Source organism: Bison bison, unplaced genomic scaffold, assembly GCF_000754665.1.
Source record: "Bison bison bison isolate TAMUID 2011002044 unplaced genomic scaffold, Bison_UMD1.0 scf7180017864516, whole genome shotgun sequence".
NCBI lineage: Eukaryota > Metazoa > Chordata > Mammalia > Artiodactyla > Bovidae > Bison > Bison bison.
Window position 1 is genome coordinate 6,690,264 of NW_011495069.1, and position 20,041 is coordinate 6,710,304.

Below are 20,041 nucleotides of genomic sequence, written 5' to 3' on the forward strand. Positions count from 1 at the left end.
GAACCTTGCCCTAAGGCTACCTTGTGGTCCAGAGACTGCCCACATCCAATCACAAACCACTCACTGGCTGGAACCCTGAATCAAGCTTAATTGTTAACCAGACTAGAATGAAAGAAAAACTCCATCTGCCCACCAACCTATTTATACTTACGATGAATATGTACATGCATTCATGTGAGCTAAGTCGCATCAGTTGTGTCTGACTCTTTGCAACAGAGCCTCCAGGCTCCTCTGTCCATGGGGATTCTCTGGGCAAGAATACTGGGGTGGGTTGCCATGCCCCTCCTCCAGGGGATCTTCCCAACCCAGGGATAGAACCTGCGTCTCTTACATCTCCTGCATTGGCAGGCAGGTTCTTTACCACTAGCACCATCTGGGAAGCCTGAATATATGCATATATATATATATATTATTTTTTTTCCTACATTATTGAGCACTACAAATCTAGGACTTGGCAATCTTCCCCACACAGGCCTTGCAGCACATCAGGCTCTTCTCAGATGGGCTGTGCTGCAGTTGGTTCCCTAAAAGACTCGTTGGTGATGGCAGCTCCAGGGACCCGTCTGGTCTTATCAAAGAGAGAAAGACCCCACAATCCAGAGGCCTCAGAGGAGAGAGGGAACCCTGGCAAGTCAGGACTAGCATGAAGCTGCCGCTGGGAGGCTCAGGAAGGAGCCAGAGGGAGGGGTGATAACCAGACCTTCAGAACAGTATGTTTGGCAGGTGAGGACATCAAGGTTTGCAGCTCAGAAATGACCTGCCCAGGTCCATGCTGTGCTGCTATTGAGAGGGGTTGCATCCCACAAGGGCTTCCCTGGTGGCTCAGAGGTTAAAGCGTCTGCCTCCAATGCGGGAGACCTGGGTTCGATCCCTGGGTGGGGAAGATCCCCTGGAGAAGGAAATGGTAACCCACTCCAGTACTCTTGCCTGGAGAATCCGATGGATGGAGAAGCCTGGTAGGCTACAGTCCATGGGGTTGCAAAGAGTTGGACACGACTGAGCGACTTCACTTTCACTTTCACTTTCTTTCCACCTGATGAGGCAGGGCTGGGGGATGGGACCAAGGAGAGGGCGGGAGGCCTGCCCAGGGGCTCAATCCTGGCTGCAGGAGGGGGATCAGGCTCTAGTTGGAGACCTTTAGCCCTGAGGGGTATTGGTCACAGACAGCTCCTGTCTGGACCCAGCTGGATTCTGCAACTCACGAATTGTTGATCTGGAAAAAAAAATGCCTGTACTTCCAAGAGCCTCTTGCCCAGAGAAATGTAATTCTTGATGGTCTGAAACTTTACAGGCCTGTAATCATGTTGCTTCTCGGCTTTGTGATAGGTAGAGTGGTCAGGAGCAGAGAAATGTGTGTGGCTCTGTCCCTGCAGCCACCGGGGGCCCGAGGCTTGGGTGCTGACAGCCTGGCTTGGCCTGCGCCCGTCTCCTGCATCCCAGGTACCTGGCTTCCCCCTCAAGGCGATGGGCTCGCTGGGCTCCGAGGGATCGCTCATGCCGTACTGGTTTATTGCCCGCACTCTGAAGACGTATGACTTCCCTTTCTCCAGATCCAAGAGGGCGAATCTTGGGGATTTCACAGGAGCTTCCGAGTTGATGGCCTCCCAGGTGCCACTACCTATGACCGACTGAGACAAAGGAGAGAAACTTGGTGTTGGTTAAGTGGGAGGGCACTTCCCACACGTGCTCTCATTAACCTCTCTCCCCACCCCAGGATGCCCCTCAATATCTGAGCTTTGGATTCACCTGCCTCTGTGATGTCTCTACCTGGATGCCCGTTGAGCATCTCACATTCCGTGGAGCTGACCCTGAACTTGCCTCCACGCCAGTGCTGCCCACATCTAGTCAAAGGCACCCATCCTTCCAGCTGCTCAGGTCAGAGTCCAGGAAGCCTTCTTGGATTCTTTCTCTCATTTCTCACCCTCAAATACGCTCCATCAGTGAATTCAGTTGGGGGAATTCCCTGGCGGTCCAGTGGTTAGGCTTGGGGCTTTCACTGCCAGGACCCAGGTTTGATCCCTGATTGGGGCACTAAGATCCTACAAGCTGCACAGTGCGGCCAAAAAATAAAACAAAACAACCAACCAAAAAATACCCCCAAATCCCAAATCCAGCTGGCTGGCTCTACCTTGAAAATTTATCCAGAATCTAACCATGGTTAACCTCTCTCATGCTTCCTTCCAGAACCTTGATCCAGAGCCACTGTCGTCTCTCACCATCTGAGTTATCTCAGTAGCCTCTGATCTGGTCTGCCTGTTTCTAACTTTAACTCCCTTCAATCTTTTCTCCAAATGACAGGCAGAGAAATCCTTTTACAGCACAAGTCAAATCCCATCTGTGTCTGCTCAGAACCCTCCCAAGCCCTGAGTCTCCCCAGAGTAAAAGCTGCTTCGTGGTCTGACTCCTGCCATCTGTCTGGTCATGTTCCACGTCCCACTTTGTCGGCCCACCAGGCTCCGTGGCCCCCTGCTGCTCCTCAATGGTGCCAGGCTCCACCCCTGCCTCTGGGTCTTTGTACTTGCTGGTCTTTTTTCCTGGGATGTTCTTTCCCCAGAGATCTCTGGCTGGCCCCTCACTTCCTTTAGTGCTGTGCTTAGCCGCTCAGTCGTGTCCGACTCTTGCAATCCCATCGACTGTAGCCTGCCAGGCTCCTCTGCCCATGGGATTCTCCAGGCAACAATACTGGAGTGGGTTGCCATTTCCTTCTCCAGGGGATCTTCCTGACTCAGGCATTGAACCGGGTCTCCTGCATTGCAGATAGATTCATTACTGACTGAGCTTTGAGGGAAGCATCATTTCCTTTAGGCTTTTACTCAAAACTCACCTTCTCAGGGAGACCTCTCCGGTTCCTCCATCTAAATGTCAGTAGCCCCTTTGCCTCAACACTTCAAATCCCTTCCAGAGCTGGAGATAACCTCAAAAGGTCATTTAATCCACCCCCCTGCCTCTGTGTAGGGCTATGTTCAGGACTTTCAGACAGGAAATTCTCATCAGGGTTCCCCAGGGGACGCCTCTGGGGTCTCTCAGCGCCTCCCTGGACCTCCACTCCCCCTCACATCCTGGTCCCACAGTGTTTCTATTTCTCCGGCTGGTCTGGGGGTGGGGCCCTAGGGGTCTCCATACCTTCTCCAGGAAGTATGTCAGCGGGGCTTTGCCCCGGGGTCTCGGCTCCTCCCAGGCCAGAACCACGTAGGCCTCACGGATCTCGCTGCCATGAACGTTAGTCGGGGGTGAGGGGATGGTCACAAAGTCTGGAACCAGAGTCGCCCAGGGGCTGAGATGTGTGGGCCCTTAGAGACCCCAGCTCTCAGCCCCCCACTTCATAGAGGACAGGGCCAGGGCCCAGAAAAGGGGCAGGAACTTGCTTCAGTCACCCAGCAAGGCTGGGCAGGGCAGGGCTGGAACCAGAGCCCAGGTCTCCCCACGTCCTGCTGGAGACTTTCCCCAATGTCTGCTTCCCCCAGGAGGGGCGCAGTCACCCACCCGAGAGCCTGGCCCCCCACCTGGATCTCTGCCCATGCTCACCACCCCATCCATGCCCGCAGACAACTTCTGCCTCGGGTCAGTTTGTGTCCCAGCTTCCAGACCACAAGGGGGGCAGTGCTGGAGTCTTAAGGCCAAGTGTCAGGGTGTCAGGGGGTTCACACATACCGTCAAAGTCATCTGTGCTGACCGTGATGGTTTTTCCCATATCAAAGGGAATCTCTAGGGTGGAGAATGGAACCCATTAGTGGAGAACTAAGGGCTGCAGGGTGTGTGGCTGGGTCAGGAAGGGACAGGGCAGGGCCTGCCCCGCCCTGGGGGCAAATTCCTCCCCCTTCTCCTGGTCCTGACCTCTCGGCCCCTCTCTGTGTGTCCTCGGGCAGGTGGCATTCTCAGACCCCAGAGGTGCTCTGCCCGCTGGGGGCAAAGGGGCACAGAAAGGAGGAGCAATGGGGTCGGATTCCAAGGGCACAGCACACCCATGTCAGGGTGACTCCTCGGGGCTGAGAGGGCTGTGTCCCCCACTCTCTGCCTCCCCACCTCCACCCTCCAGGCTGGGAGCTTCTGAGTCAGGGCAGTTTCCCTCCTGCAGGTTAAGGGCATCTGAAGAAGGTGCTGTGGTTTCACCCCAGATTAGCATCTGGTGCTAAGATTTGTGTTTCTTTCATCAGACAAGCTCTACCTCCCCCTCAGGCTAGGGGCTGCTAAGGACAGCACCGTGTCTCCTCCATCAGACTAGGGGTCCCTGAGGCTGTGTCAAAGCTATGGTTTTTCCAGTAGTCATGTTTGGATGTGAGAGTTGGACTATAAAGAAAGCTGAGCGCTGAAGAATTGATGCGTTTGAACTGTGGTGTTGGAAAAGACTCTTGAGAGTCCCTTGGACTGCAAGGAGATCCAATCAGTCCATCCTAAAGGAGATCTGTCCTGGGTGTTCGTTGGAAGGACAGATGTTGAAGCTGAAGCTCCAATACTTTGGCCACCTGATGTGGAGAATTTACTGCTTAGAAAAGACCCTGATTCTGGGAGGGATTGGGGGCAGGAGGAGAAGGGGACGACAGAGGATGCAATGGTTGGATGGCATCACTGACTCAATGGACATGAGTCTGGGTAAACTCCGGGAGTTGGTGATGGACAGGGAAGACTGGTGGGCTGCGGTCCATGGGGTCGCAAAGAGTCGGACACGACTGAGCGACTGAACTGAACTGAACTGAGGCTGTGTCTCCTCCATCAGACTGGGGATTCCTGAGGGCTGGGCTGCGTCGCGTCTCCTGGACCAGGGCTGAGAATGGGGGCCGTTCGCCTGTCTCCTGTGTGAGGCAGTCCTGGGTGTGCCCTGACAGATGCTCTAGCATGTCCTTCAGGGCCTCTGTGCCCACCTGTCTTCCTCTGAGCTTCGTCGCGGTCGCCCATGACAACCGGCTCAGAAGCCTTGGAGGGGACGCTGCTGCCCGCTCTGTTGATAGCTCTCACCCGGAACCGGTAGCTCTGGCCTTCGATGAGGCCTTGGATTGGGCACCGACAGGTCCCGCCGGGAGCCTGGTGGCACGGCACCCATTCCTCGGACTCTCCCTGGCACCTGTGGGAGAGAAGCCCCGGCTTCAGCCCCTGCCCGTGACTCACACCCTCCCAGTCTGAGCCTCTACCAGGACATTCCCCTACCCTGGGCTGTCCGCCCAGCTCGTCTCGGCCAGGGAAACACCTGCTCTCCATTTAAAAGCCTGGCTCCAGCCTTGGGTCCGCAGGAGGCCTTCTCACCAACCAGGATGCTAATCGAAAGAGCTAGTGCCTTTCATGGAACTCTCCTGTGGGCTGGAGCTGTGCTGTGCCCATCACATCCATCATCTTGTTTAATCCTGAAGGTCCTTGAGGTTAGGTGTGATTACTTTCACTCTACCAATGGGATCTGAGTTTAAAGAGTGAGATGACTTGCCCAAGTCACATGGCTCATGAGTGGGTGACTTAGTATTTCCCCAGAGGACTGTCCACTCCCCTGTTGGTGTGTGTTCTAGGGTGACCCTCAGAGTCTGGGATCTCTACACCCTCTGGGTACCGCCATTCCTCGCACTGGCTGGATGGGGCAGTGTACCTCAGTTTCCTCATCTGTAGAATGGAGCACGAGAGCATCCCCTACCCCCTCAGATAGGGATTGTTGTAAGCATTCAAGTGGTTGGATTAGGCCTTACCTCCAGCTAGGGCCTCGGAGCTGGCGGGTGGAGGAGGCGGCGCGTCCAGGCCCTCCCCTTCCTGGGAAGCCCCTCCCTCCAGGCTCAGTGCTCCTGGGTCTCTGTCACTCAGGGAGGCGAGTAGCCACCGAAGCCTCGTGTGCTCAGGCTTCAAGCACTGATGTTTGCCCCTGCCAGGGTCAGCTTGTGCCGTAAAGGGCCCAGGGGCAGCGGCTGCCTCCAGAGGTGGACGCCCTTCTGTTGCCCCTAAATAACACACCTACCTCCTGCCCTGTCCCCAGGAGAGGCATGCGGTCCCTGTTTCCTGTGGCCCCGCCCTTGTTCTCACAGAACCATCTCCCCCCGCGGGCTCTGCCACTCAAGAGACCCACTCACAGCTCGATGGAGTAGCCAGTGATGGGGTTGCCCCGGGTGTCGCTGGGCGGGGTCCAGGTCAGGATGAGGCAGTCTCTGTTCACATTCAGGCATCGAACGTTCAAGGGGGAGCCGGGGACCCCTGGCTTCTCGGCCGCAGCATCTGAAACCCGGGATGGTGAGGGGCGTGGGAAGAGAGTAGGGGCGGCTCTTCTAGTCAATGTCACTCGGCAACCAATCCCCTCCCATTCCCACCCAGCACCTTCTTCTCACGAACCCCCCAGGGGTGCAGTTGATCTTGAAGACCAAGACCTGAATGACAGCCTGTTCTTTTAAACAGCAGCATCTAGGGGTAGGTGGGTGGGAGTCCAGTTTATTAGGGGCCCATTCTACACCATCTGCCTGAGCAATTGGCACAATTCATCTTTGAGTCCCAGAGCAACTCTCCGTTTTGCAGGTGGGAATACTGAATCTCCTAGAGGAAAAGCCAATCGCCCAAGGTCACCCAGCCAGTGAAGCGGCAAAACCCGGAAGCAGAAATCAAGCAGGACTAGAAGGATGCCAGCCCACGCTCAGCCCTCCTCTCCAGCTAGCTCCAAGCCTGAGAATCTCAGGCTGGGTCCCTTTGGAGGGTCATGGGCAGTGTTACAAAGACTCGGCCTCAACACCCGCATTCACTACATAGCTGGGACACCGAGGCCCCAAGGAGCTGGGGGCTCGCCCACGTGTCCCACGGCAAGTCGGTCAAGGCAGAGTCCTGGTCCCTGGGCTCTGGCTGGGCGCCCTCCTCCAGCCACCCCTTACCTCTCACAAACACGTAGGCGCTCTGCTCCCGGAGCCCAAAGGGCGAAGGCACCTGGACTGTGTAGAGGCCTTCATCCTCCTTGTAGGCGCAGGCCACCTTTAGGACTGCCTGGCGGTCAGCGTAGAGGATCTGCCGGCGGCCGGAGGACCTCAGCAGCCTCCCTGTGGGGAGAGGGGTTCCAGGGTGAGCTCCTGGGGGATCTGGAGCTCAGCCGGGAACCCATAGGTGCTTCGGGGTTCACAGGCAGAGATGCGGTTGGCCAGGCTAGAGCCTGAGGCTCTGCTGGGGAGTTGGGGAAGGGAGTAGTGACCTTCAGGACTCTGCCAAGGTGGTCTCTGAACTCTCCTCTGTAGCAGGCTTGGTGGGGTTGGGGTGGGGGTGGGAGCACCCGGGGAGGGGCCGGGGGCTGCTGGCTCGGTGAGGAGTTGGAGGTTCTCTGAGAAAGTGGAAACAAGAGCAGTGGGGGCCTGGTGTGAGAGGCAGAGGCTCTTTGGGAGGCTGGGGGCTCAAAGAAGGAGATAGGGCTTGGTGGGTGGGGGTTGTGAGCTCAAGGAAGGGAGGGGGCTTGTTCAGGGGATGGGGACTCAGGAAAGGGGGAGAGGACTTACTGAGAGGGTTGGGGTGTTGGTGAGGAGGGTCAGGGTCGGGGAGGAGGGTGGGAGGTCGGCAGCTGGGACCTTAGGGAGAGGGCTGGGGACTCAGGGAAGGGGCCAGGGGCTCCAGGCCTCACCCGAGGTCCTGCTGTGCACCATGCTGCTCCTTGTCCCTGCAAAGGCCCCTCCTGCCTGTCAGCACCTCTGTTCCCAAGGATCTACGGGTCTGGGGGATATCTCGGCCTGTTATCACAGCTGTTTCTCAGGGCTCGTGGCTTCTCTACTCCTCTGCCCCCAGCCCCCCAAGGGGCACCTCCCTAGGCTCAAGCTGCTGAGGGTGCTGCACTCCTGGCCCTTCGGCTGCTGGCTTGGTCATGAATAGGGCAGGAGGTCCAGCCGTCTGCCTCCTCCCTGGCTGGTCCGTCTCTTCCTGCCTGAGCTGACTGGGCCTTCCCCAGCCCTGGCCTGTGATCCCCCAGAGGTCTTCCAGCTCACGAGTAGCAGTTCTTGCCTGCACCCACAAACTGACTCTGAAAAGCCCGAGGCAAGTGCCCTGACCCTCCGTAGGCTGACCTGCCTCCTGCGCTTGCCTCTGTTCCTGTTGCTTCATACGTCCTCACCCGAGGGTGCTGATGGCGATCACGTGTGCATAAAGGGCTCTCAACCAGAGGCTCTAGAGGGGCAGAGGCTGCAGTTGTGTTTCGGCTTCCTGCCCTCTCTCGGATGGAGGGCCCCCTGACTTAACGGCGTGTCTGTGCCTCCCCCTGGCCTGGCACCCAGTGCAGGCTTGGCACTGTGAGTACTCAGTGACCCTTGGCAGGGTGATTTGATCTGAGCCCACCTGGCGTGTTCAGCTTCCCTCTGCCTCGTCCATGCTCATCACTCGGCTTGTACGGGTTAGGGGAGAGGCATAGCTGAGTTCCTCTCTCCACCAGGGGTCTATCTCTGCCTCTGCAGGCTGGGGGCTGGGACCGGGGTTCCTCACCATCTCGGAACCACTGGATGTTCTGCTCGGCGTCCAACACATCTTCTGAAAATAGGCACTTCAGGGAGAAGGTTTCCTTCTCACGGGCGAAGACCGGCTTCAGCACTGATGTGAAGTCCACGCTGGGGCCAAACATCAGTCCTGGTGGTAACAGAAATTTAGGACAGAAGTTTTCTGAGGCCGTGTCAGCTTAGCCTGGGGCTTAGATGGGAGTGAGGAGGACCTTCTGGGGTGTCCCCACTCCTTTGGGTCAAGATTCACAGTTCTCCAGGTGGTCTTAACGAGAAGAGCCTGATGCTGGGGGCTGCGGGTGGGGAAGAGATGTCTTTAGGTGGTACTACGTGAACTGAAATGGTAAATATCCATTTGTCTGCTTGGCTTTGCCTTTTTCTCATTCAGCTTTGGCCACTGGACAGCCCAGTGGCCAGGGGCAGCTCTGAGGTGCCTAGGGGCCCCCAGAAGCCAGTCCACAAGTATTAACAGTTTATAGGCAATCCCCACGTGGACATCCCTTTGTGGGGAATGGACAGTTATATTCTAAAGGGACCCCAGATACCTCCTCCCTGAAAGCCCGTCCCTCCCCAGCCTCCTTACTTTTAAACATCTCCGAATCGAAGCCAGCATCCTTCCCCAGGTAAGCTGAAACCCAGAGCAAATGGGAGTTGGAGAAGGCTCAGCACCCTCACTCCTACTGGGTTTTGGGGGCATGGCCTCTGGGTGTGCGTTCAACTCCTGGTCTAGCAGGGCCTCCCTTTAAGGCTCGGAGAACGTTCCCTGGCCTATCTGTGCCTTGGTTCCTTCCTGAGTCCTACCTGTTGGGGGTGGAGGTGGGTTCTGAATACCTGAGTTCACATGAACAAAGCCCTTAGCAGGACCCTGGCATATAGTTGGTGCTCAATAAATGGTGTTTTCCTTCCCAAGAGCTTCCCTGGTAGCTCAGCTGGTAAAGCTGGTAAAGAGCTGCCTGCATTGCAGGAGACCCCAGGTTCGATTCCTGGGTCAGGAAAATCCCCTGGAAAAGGGATAGGCTACTGACTCCAGTGTTCTTGGGCTTCGCTGGTGGCTCAGATGGTAAAGAATCCACCTGCAATGTGGGAGACCTGGGTTTGATCCTTGGGTTGGGGAGATCCCCTGGAGGAGGGCATGGCAACCCACTCCAGTATTCTTGCCTGGAAAATCGCCATGGACAAAACCCACCCACTACTAGGGTCACAGAGTCCTAGAGGTGGAGCATGGTCAGACTGGGATTTCTGGTAGGTTCAGGGCAGCACTAGGAAAAACTCCTGGTGGCTTCAGGGTGAAGTCCAAGGTGGTGTGGACACAGATCACCAGGGGACAGTGAGAACAGTTTTTGTTCACATAGCACGCACCACGTGCTGCTTTTTAAGGCATTTAATCCTCACAGCAGCCTTGTCTGTAGGTGACATCATTATCCTCTAATACAGATGGGGAAACAGGCATGATCACCCAGCGAGCACCCCAAGAGCCTGAAACCACTGCATGACACTGGTCCCTGGGAAGGCTCTGATGGAGGGAGGGATGGGGATTCAGAGGAGGTGATGGAAAGGAGAGGCGGACAGAGGGAGGCAGGGTCGGAGGGCCTGATGCCTGACCTTGCACTCGACTTTGGACGGCTCAGATTCCACCCAGAGAGCCTGGCCCAGCAGCGGGGACAACTGCCTCCCAAGAGCTATTTGGGGAATAGGGAAGAGGGGTGGAAAGGCTGTGAAGGACAGTTTAACAAGGAATGATGAGAGCTGGGGGGGTGGGGCTGGACTCCAGCCTGCCTGCCACCCAGTATGTGTGTGAGTGTGTGTGAGTGAGTGTGTGTTTGAATTTGCATACATGGAGTTTCTCTTTCTGGGTCCTTAGGGCAAGGCCTTGGGCTAACCAGTCCATCCTAAAGGAAATCAGTCCTGAATATTCATTGGAAGGACTGATGTTGAAGCTGAAACTCCAATACTTTGGCCACCTGATGCGAAGAGCTGACTCATTTGAAAAGACCCTGATGCTGGGAAAGACTGATGGCGGGAGGAGAAGGGGACGACAGAGGATGAGATGGTTGGATGGTATCACCGACTCAACGGACATGGGTTTGAATAAACTCCGGGAGTTGGAGATGGACGGGGAGGCCTGGAGTGCTGCAGTCCATGGGATCACAAAGAGTCGGACACGACTGAGCGACTGAACTGAACTGAACTTAGGCTCAAAGCTGTGGCCTTCTTGGCTAGACTGCCTGGGCCATGGGCTGATAGGGTGGGGAGGAGGATTATCTTTCCCCAAGAGCTTGCTGCAGCCAAGCTCTACCTAAACCATCTCATTTAACCCACGGGAGCATCTGAGGTGGCAGGAGGGCTCCCCGTTTGCAGGTGGGGAGGTCAGGGAAGCGAGGTGGCGCCCAGGCTCACACGCCCCATCAGCATCAGAGGAAGCTTGTGGTCTAGGGTCTGGTGGACTCAAGGGTCTCTTCTGCTTTGGGCTCTGATCAATGCCCAAGAGGAGCCTAAGCTAACTGGGAAATACGCACCAGAAGCTAAAAAGGGCAGTGAGCGTCAGCAGGGGAGGTGGTAGGACTCGGCCTTTGCCCCTGCTGGGGACCAGGCCGCCTGTCCAGAAGTCCTGGGATCTGGCCCCAAGCCCACCCCGGTGGGACAAGCCTGCTCTCGAACAGGCACTGAATTGGGATACAGGTTGTATAGCCTGAGGGTGGAGAATCTCGCTTGCTCTGAAGGCCTTGGGGAAGCAGGAGTCCCAGTGGCTGCTCTGATTACTCAATCCCAGGACAAATACCCCTGCCGCGCCCCGAGTCTGGCGCAGACCCGCGTCCTCATCTGCCTGTCCAGGGTTTGCTGTGGGCTGCCTGGCCTGTTGGGCACGGGAGGACTCACTGCGGACAAGGACTTTGGCAAAGGAGGAGGCCTGGCCGTAGGCGTTCTTGACCTTCACTGTGTAGGTGGCTGCGTCCTCAACGGTACATCTGAAAAGGAGGAGGGAGATGTTTCCCCGAGGCTGCTGGGCTCCACGGAAAACTCAAGTCCCGAGAGCAGGGGAGTGGGGAAGGGGGTGGTTATGGGAGGCTCTAGGTCAGGGCCTGCCCCTGAGAAGCTGGGTGACTTTGGGCTGCCCCCGTCCCTCTCTACACCTCCAGGCCCTCCTTTGAAAACCGGGGAAAACAACACCGCAGCTTAAGGTGAAAGTGCTTTGAAAATACAATTGTTAGGATATCATTTGAGCTAAGTGACTGGTCCAGAGCCATAGAACAACTGGAATTCAACCCCACTTCAAGGGGACAAGCCCGCTCTCAGGCACGGCCTCCCTGCTCTGTCAACACCTCCTGGGCAGAACTCTGGAGCAGGAGATGCCCGGGCACACCGCCAGCCTGTGCCAGACCTGGGCCAGTTGCCCAGGTGTTCTCAAGCCCAGGCCTGGGGCTCACCACCAGCCAGACCAACCCTGTTCCTTGTGGAGCCTGGGGCTGGCTCCATCCAAGGGCCACCGTGGCAGCAGGGCGTATCTGGCCCCATCGGCAAGCAGAGAGGCCCCTTGGGGCCCCCTCTTCTCCCCTACTTGCGGGTCAGTTCCACCTGCTCCCCAAGGCTGCCCCGGCCCTGCGTGCTGTCCCCGACGGTGCGGTCCATGGGGCACCTCCCTGTGGAGCCTTGGAGGGTCTGGTATTTATGTCCACGCAGCCCCACTTGGCTTCTGGAGCCTCCTGTTTATATTCGTGTCTCCCAGAGCCCCAGTGGGTTGAGGTGGAGGGTTTGGTGTATTGGGAAGAACCCAGGTGAAAAGAGTTGACTCAACCCCAGGCCCTGCCCTGTACAAGTTGTGCAAGAGCCTTAATCTTTCAGAGCCTCAGTTTTCTCATCTGTTACATGGATGCAACAATGCTTCCTTGAGAGAATGAGGGTGGGCTTTGACAACTACGTTCGGAAAGCAGCGAGCACAGGGCTTGGCACCTGCAGGAGCTCAGCGCCTGGCAGTTCATATGAACAGTGCGTACTTTGGGGAATATTGTGCTCATTTTCTCCAAGCACGCTGCCTCTTCCTTAAACACAGTGCTTAAGACTCACTGCCTCCTGAAAGGCCTACCTAACTCTCTCTTCTGCTTCCCCTTGCACGCACGGGTGTGTGTATGTGTGTGTGTTCTCGCTCCCAGCAAGGAACTCTCCCCACATGCCTAGCTGCTAGCCAAGTCCAGATTTCTCACTGTGTATTCTAAGACATTGGAATCACATGGGGGTGTCTGTTAAATACCAGTTCCTGGGCCCCACTTCAGACCTATTTGATCTGACTTTATAGGAGTTAAAGGAGGGTCCATCCCACATTTACTATTTTGAGGCTGACGTGGTTCCTAGCTCTGAGGAGGGGTTGGACCTGCTCCGGCCTTGGTAGCGCCGGGGCTTGGGACCGTGCGCCTCTCTGGGGCTCGTGGTCTCACCTCCTGATCTCCAGTGTCAGCAGTCCATAGTTGTTGGTGATTCGATACTTGCCGGCAGGAAAGAGGCGGGGGTCAATTCTCACGTCATTTTTGTACCTGCGGAGACACAGTGGAGTGTGGGAGGCAACGTGGTTCTGAGCAGGAAGGATCCTGAGCCTCTTAGACCTGGATTCCAACCTCAGTTTTGTGCTGCTTATTCATCTGTGTGACTCAGGGCAGCTCCAAACCTCAGTTTTCTCATCTGTGAAATGGGAATAATAACTGCGCTGATCTTGCAGTGTTGTTGTGATGATTAAATGGGATAAGATATGTAAAGTTTGAAGGTTATGGATGCTCAAGTGTTTATTCCCTTCTGGAGGGCAGAGAAGAGGGAGCCATAATTAGGGGTATCTGCCCCTTCCCTTACCAGGGGTACCCCCAAGGACTAGGCTCCAGCTTTTCCTTCCTCTCTGAAGGGGTACCAAGGAAAGTTCTCCACCCCTTCCTTTTTGTCAACCCTCAGGACAACAGTTCTTAATCTCAGTTCTTGTTAAAATCACCAGTTCAGTTCAGTTCAGTCACTTAGTCATGTCCGACTCTTTGCGGCCCCATGGACTGCAGCACGCCAGGCCTCCCTGTCCATCACCAACTCCTGGAGTTTACCCAAACTCATGTCCATTGAGTTGGTGATGCCATCCAACCATCTCATTTAAAAATCTCCATGCTCAGAGTCTGAATGTAAGCCTTTGAGAATTTGCATCAGAATCTGCTCATTGCAGGGACTTCCCTGGTGGTCCAGTGGTTAAGAATCCACCTTCCAGTGCAGGGGATGTGGGTTTGATCCCTGGTTGGGAACTAAGATCCCTCATGCCACAGGACAGCGAGGCCCTTACACTGCAACTAGAGACAAGCTGCAACTAAGACCCAGTGCGGCCAAACATAAATTAAATAAATATTAAAACATAAACTTCTCGTTGTTCTCCACCAGCCATTCTCCTCTTATTCTAAAGTAGATCTAACATGTTTCCTAGTCTCTGCTTCTGCTAGGTGTGACCACGTGACTAAACTAAGTCTTGTCAACAGAAATAAGTCCAAGTGTCACGTGGCTGCTTCTGACGACACTCTGCCCGTTTTCACATCATCTTTCCTTCCAATCTTGAGGCAAGAATACGGCCATAAATACGGCTGCCATCTTGAACCAGGAAGACCCGAGGTCTCCAGCAGTGCATGGGAACAGGCCTGAGTCCCTAAGCTGAGGGGTGGAGTCGCCATTGCAGCCCCTCCCCGTCTACATCAGACATTTACATGAAAGGGGGAAAAATATCTATCTTCTTTAAGTCATTAAAAAAACTCCATGCCCAGGCTTTAGCCTGGATCCATGAAATCAGAATTTCTGGGTGTAGAATCTGGGCATCAGTTATTTGGAAACTTGCCAGGTGACTCCCAACCATGGCCCCACCCCACTGTACCCTGGATACTTCCTTTTGTTTTCTGTGAAGTTTTGTTCCCTCTGCTGCAAGCCCTGGACAGCCAGGCGTCCTTGCGTCTGCCCACAGCCCACTGGGGTATGTTCTGGAGATCTGATGAGTGAATGTCTGTGAAAGTTAGGAGGCCTGGGTTCCTGACACTGTTTGCTGTGTGACTTAGGGCCAATCACTCCCCTTCTCTGGGCCTCTGTGTCCATGAACCCTTTATGTGAAGAGTCAGCCCCAGAGGTGTGTGTGTGAGCATGGTCAGTCGCTTCAGTCATGTCTGACACTTGGCGACCCTATGGAGTGGAGCCCGCTGGGCTCTGTCCATGATATTCTCCAAGCAAGAATACTGAAGTAGATTGCCATGCCCTCCTCCAGGGGAATCTTCCCAACCCAGGGATTGAACCCAAGTCTCCTGCATTGCAGGAGGATTCTTTACCATCTGAGCAACCAGGGAAGCCCAAGAATGCTGGGGTGGGTAGCCTATTCCTTCTCCAGGGCATCTTCCCAACCCAGGAATCGAACTGGTGTTTCCTGCATTGCAGGCGGATTCTTTACCAGCTGAGCCACCAGGGAAGCCCAGCCCCAGTGGTGGTTGAGGTCAAAGAGGAGGCCTTGGCCAAAAGAGGGCGCCCCAGCCTCAGTATATCACCTTCCTTGGATCCGCCCACCCCCCATGCCCTGTTTGTCTCCACGGCAACCAAACAGTGCTGTGCTCAATCTCCACCTTATGGCCGTCAGGCCGTGCCCTCTTCTGAAAGGAGCCCAGTTAAATCTTCTGTGGGGAGGGTGGTGCCTAATCTGGATGCCCAATCTTTCCACCTCTCCCAGGCCTGGGGGGCCAAGGTCAGCCCCCCCATCCCCCAGCTGTCAGGAACATTCCAGACACCTCAGCCTGGGCCAGCCTCTGCCTTTCCCAGAAAAAGCAGCAGCTGCAGCTCTGGGCATGACCTGGACAGCCCAGGACCTCAGCTCTCTTTTTGCCCCACTCTGGGCGCCAGTCTCCTGCTGGTTCCTCAGGCCCTTGAAGGCTTGGCTGTGTGGATGAGGCTGAATGGCAGCCAATCATTAAACAGCATTAAACGAGAAAACTGAGGCAGGCGCCCAACCCAAAGCCTGGCTCAGCGAGGCCTACATAAAAGAGTGAGATTTTTTTTATTATTTATCTAAATTGATTTTCCCTTACATATTCTGGTGGGTATTTTTCCTCCTGCCACCCTCAACCTCTTTTATAAAATGAAAAAAATTTTTGACTGCGTGGCTCGTGGGATCTTAGTTCCCTGACCAGAGATCACACCTGCACTCCTGGCAGTAAGAGAACTGAGTCCTAACTACTGGATGGCCAGGGAATTTGCCATATTTTGGTGTCCGCTTTACTTTTGCAGGCAGCTTGACCTGGGAGAGTGGTTCTGATGTTCATGAACGGTGGCCAGGACCCACTTCTGCAGAGTAAACACAGCCAGCCTGGACCTTGTCTGATGTGCCCTCTTGTTGCCCCTGCATTCAGGAAGTGCTCAATAATTGCTGAATGAATGGACTCTCCTGACAAGCCTGTGGAGCCATGATCGTCCTGCTGACTTGGGCTGGGTCTCTACCAGGGTCTGGGTGAAGCTCTGGAGGCCAATCCAGGATGAGCTGGCCCTGCCAGAGGTGCCTGATGATAGGAAACCAGATCCCCAAAGCCTGGAGCCCCCAGGGTCCCCTGAGTCCCTCCGGTTGGAGGTGGGCCTGGCCTTGGCCTCCACCACTTGCTCAGCTCCTTGTTGTGGCAACCTTGCTGGCAGGGGTGGAAACAAGCCTCCCTCCCAAGAGGCTCCCATGGAATGCCTTAGATGTGGGCCTTGGTGCCAGGGCAGGGCAGGGCTTGGCCGCCAGGCTGACTGCCACTTAGCTCAGGTCTTCCTCCCGACTGCCTTGGTCCCCACAGAATTTGAATGAATGCCATCTGGCAGTGACCAGCAATGACACTTCCCTCAGGACATTTTTCTGGATTGCTCCTGGCCTAAGTTCTTTCCCTTTCTCTCACTTCAGAGGCATTATAGATGCTTTAAAGAAAAACAAAACCAAAAAACAACTGTAATGATCACTTTCCTACTCTCTTGGCCAGTAGAGATCTGGGCTGGGAGGCAAGAGACCTGAATTTGAATCTGGGCTCGCACTAGCTGTGTGACCTTAGACCAGTCACACTATCTCTCTGAGCCTCGATATCCTCACCTGTGAAATGGGGATATAGTCCTAACCTCATGAATGGCCCAGAGGTTCAAACGAGAGGAAAAGTGCTGGGTCAGTGTAAGGGAAGTTCAAGTGTAAGATGTTGCTTTTTCCTTTGTGACCTCAGTTATTTGTGTGCTTACCTTCTCTCTCCTACCAAAACCTTGGTCTGTTCACCCTTGAGATCGGGCTTATATGTCACCTCGTCTGAGAAGCCTTCCTGGATTCTCCAGGTGGAGGCAGCTACAGTCCTTCTTCACCTCCACTCTTTTACCTCAAATATCGCCTTTGGATATATTTTTCATTGCGTTGACATTTCTCTTCTGGGTTGAGAGTTCCTTGAGGTGAGATGTGTCTGGGTCATTTCTATGCCTCACTGCCCAAGCCAGGGCCTGGGACAGATTATGTTCCTGGTAAATATTTGTTGAAATTTCTTCCTTGTCTCTCAGCATACCTGACAATGGGCCTCAGACCCTGGGGAGCTCGGGATAGACTGAACTCAGCTGCGTGAATGACACATTTCCCTCTGGGGTGAAGTGAGACCCCAGGTGCTGCCATGCCCACCTCCCGAGGTCCTTTCAGAAGACTCCTGCCTCCGCTCCCCTATGCCAGCAAGGCCTCAACTCCATGGTTCTTTTATGAGTACATTCCCAGGAATGGGACCTCCTGCTTTCCCAGCAGCTTTCAAGTTCTGAGGGCTTCCACATTGTTGTGGTATTAAATCCTTAACACAGGCAAGCTGGACAGGAGGTCTTCAACCCCTTTCACAGATCAGGAAACTGAGGCAGGATCAGAGTGGTTGAACCATAGCTGAGACCACACACAGAATTAGCAGAGAGAGCAAGCCGTGGAGAGAGTAAGCTCTCCTTCTCACTGAGAGCCCCCACCCTCCCTGCCTCCTCTCCTGCCCTGACCCTGGGCCTGTCTCCGCCATCTTCCTGCAACCCTGGAGATGCCCAGCTCGGGGCAGCTGCCTTCTCATGCCACTAGAATCATATTTTCACAAGTGCTGGCTCCCCGGGTGGCCCAGACCTCTAGCCCCAGGCTGGCTGGGAGGCAGCTAAGAATAACCCCTCCTGAGCTTCCCCAGCAGCTGCTGCTCTGTTTGGGGGTGGGCAGAGCTCAGGGCTGTGGGTCTGTGGCTTTTCTAAGGCAGCAGGAACTTCTGGGGAAGGGACTGGGCCCCTGGAGGGGAGCTGTTGGGTGTAAGGAAGTCACATTCAAGGGATCCCTGAGGCCCGGAGCCTGAAGGCAGGGCAAGGACCCCTTGTCTCTTGCCCCGGGGGCTTACCAGGTGACCTGGGGTGGAGGCGAACCCTGGACGGTACAGGTCAGCAGGACCGTGGTGTGCTCCCAGACCGCGTGAGAGCGCAGAGGGATCCAGAACCAGGGCCCACGGCCGGAACACAGCTCCCGCAGCTCCTTGGCCTCCCGGACCTTCTCCTCTGTCTGGAGGCAGGAAGGGTCTGTGAGTCCCAGGAGCCGGGGCACCACCTCCGCCATCTTTGCTGTTACCTTTCCCCTGACACCAGGCTGGACTCTCCTTGCCAGTGGCTGAGAGGCAGCATGGCACAGGGGGCAGGGCATGGGGCTTTGGGACCTGACCTGGAATCAAGGCCAAACTCTGCCACTTACGGGCTATGAGACCAACCACAGGCCAGGCCTCTGTTTCCTCATCTGTAAAATGGGGATGATAATCATATTGCCCCACCCTCCTGTGGGAGTGTAGGGAGGATTACTTAGGTCACTACGTGAAAAACATGGGCAGTGACAACAACCATGTAAGTATTTACAGCTGTTCCTGTCCTGCCCAGGGATGGGGTACGGAGGTGGCTTCAGATCCCTGACATTTCCCGAGCGTCTTCTGTGTTCTAGGAAAGTGGTTTTATAAGCGTGTTCTTATTTACTTCCCATGTCGACGCTCAGCAGTGGACCACATATGTCCATTTTACAGATGAGAAAACTGAGTCTCTGTTAGAGTCATTGCTTTGCCCAAGGTCATGCAGCTGGAAGGTGGGGGCCCTGGGAGGCCCAGCTTTTCTGGAGAAGGGGGTAGGGTCGGGGCGGGCAGCACGAGAAGGGCTGCAGGTCTCAGGGCCCCGGAAGCCCCCGCCCACCCCTCTCACCCGCCGTCTCAGTGCCTTCCGGTCTCGTCTCTGGCGCAGCAGCCACTGGGTCCGTAGGAAGGCGATCTCTGTCCTCTCCCAGTCGTTGCCGAAGCCCACCCGCTTCTGCCCCCGCTCCTCCAGCTCCACGGTGCTGGTCTGGCGCCTCAGCTGGGCCTCCCTGCGGTGACAGAGGCCGTCAGAGGCGGAGAGCCCTTGGGGGCGCACCCTGGCCCAGCCTCTCCTATGCCTGGCCTTGCCGGCCACGCTTGAAGCTTCTTGAGGACAGGGCAACTTTAATCCTTTCTTGCCTCCAACATCCCCTGAATGGGTCTGGGTTTTAGAAGGTGGAGCAGGGCATGGCAACCCACTCCAATATTCTTGCTTGGAGAATCCCATGGACAGAGGAGCCTGGCGGGTTACAGTCCATGGGGTCACAAAGAACTGGACACGACTGAATGACTAACACTTAATATTATCGATACAGTTCACAAGGGTCTTTCACAAGCCAGGGTTCCTCTTGTTTTCACTACAACCAAGCGGACAGGCTTAGTCTCCCCATTTGACTGGGTAGAGATTTGCTTTATAGGCTGAGTGACTTGCTCCGGGCCAGCCAGGAGCAGGACATAGGCCTAAGGATGCTCCCAGGCTTGGAGGCCATCCTATCGCAGAGCTTGTGTTCGACATGTGGGCTGGTTTACTTGCTTCTCCTAGCTCTACCCCTAGACGCCTTCCCCGCCATGGAAGCTGGGTGGTGAAGCGCGGACCCCCGTCCTCTCCCCTAGGGACGGTCCCTCACTACTGCCTGTGGGCCCATCAGAGGGTGGTGCAGTGGGCTTTGACGTCAGTCAGCCCTGGGCTTTAACCTCTGACTAGTCACCCGCTCTAGGTGTGTAATTTCGGCACTTTTTTTTTTTAAGCCGAGTGTGCGTGCCCAGTAGGGAGGCGGGGGACTGGACAAGATGACCTCTTCCCAGCCCAGGGCTCTCTGGAAAGGTCACTCGACTTACCATGTTGTCTCTGAGGAGGCTGTCAGAGCCAAGGCTGCCGCGAGGGCGTAGTCTGCAGCGCTGAACTGGTACTCTTCCTCGCTGCCCCGGGGAAAAGAGAGATCATGGCTCCTGCAGATTTGGCTGGGGGTCTGGCTGGGGGCTCCATCTACCCACCTCAGGGTACTAGCAGGCACAACTGTGGTGCCCTCCTCAAACCGTGGTCTCAGAACAGGGCCATGCCTCCTCTCTTAGACTGGGAGCTCTGCAAAACAGAGCTGTGCTTCCCATCTCAGACTGGGTTCTCCAAAAAGAAGGGTCATTCCTCCCCTTTCAACAGGAATCTCCCAAGGTCAGGGCTGGGCCTCCCTCCTTGGACTGGAGGCCTCCAGAAAGTGGGGCTGTGCCTCCCCCCTCAGGCTAGAGTATGCAGAGTTCAAG

The 20,041-nt window shown here is 55.6% G+C and overlaps 1 protein-coding gene across 1 annotated transcript in view; it reads right to left on the reverse strand.

Moving 5' to 3' along the window:
• The window catches only part of MYOM3 (myomesin 3), a 56,258-nt gene that overhangs the window by 29,447 nt on the left and 6,770 nt on the right, over positions 1-20,041 (reverse strand). The window contains exons 4-16 of the mRNA XM_010830245.1: positions 19,622-19,702; positions 18,633-18,792; positions 17,798-17,955; positions 12,845-12,940; positions 11,292-11,380; positions 8,998-9,042; positions 8,404-8,544; positions 6,825-6,986; positions 6,042-6,183; positions 4,860-5,059; positions 3,652-3,705; positions 3,124-3,251; positions 1,445-1,628 (exon numbers count right to left, since the gene is read on the reverse strand). Coding sequence (XP_010828547.1) covers positions 1,445-1,628; positions 3,124-3,251; positions 3,652-3,705; positions 4,860-5,059; positions 6,042-6,183; positions 6,825-6,986; positions 8,404-8,544; positions 8,998-9,042; positions 11,292-11,380; positions 12,845-12,940; positions 17,798-17,955; positions 18,633-18,792; positions 19,622-19,702 — 1,640 coding nt within the window. The remainder of the gene's footprint in view (positions 1-1,444; positions 1,629-3,123; positions 3,252-3,651; positions 3,706-4,859; positions 5,060-6,041; positions 6,184-6,824; positions 6,987-8,403; positions 8,545-8,997; positions 9,043-11,291; positions 11,381-12,844; positions 12,941-17,797; positions 17,956-18,632; positions 18,793-19,621; positions 19,703-20,041) is intronic.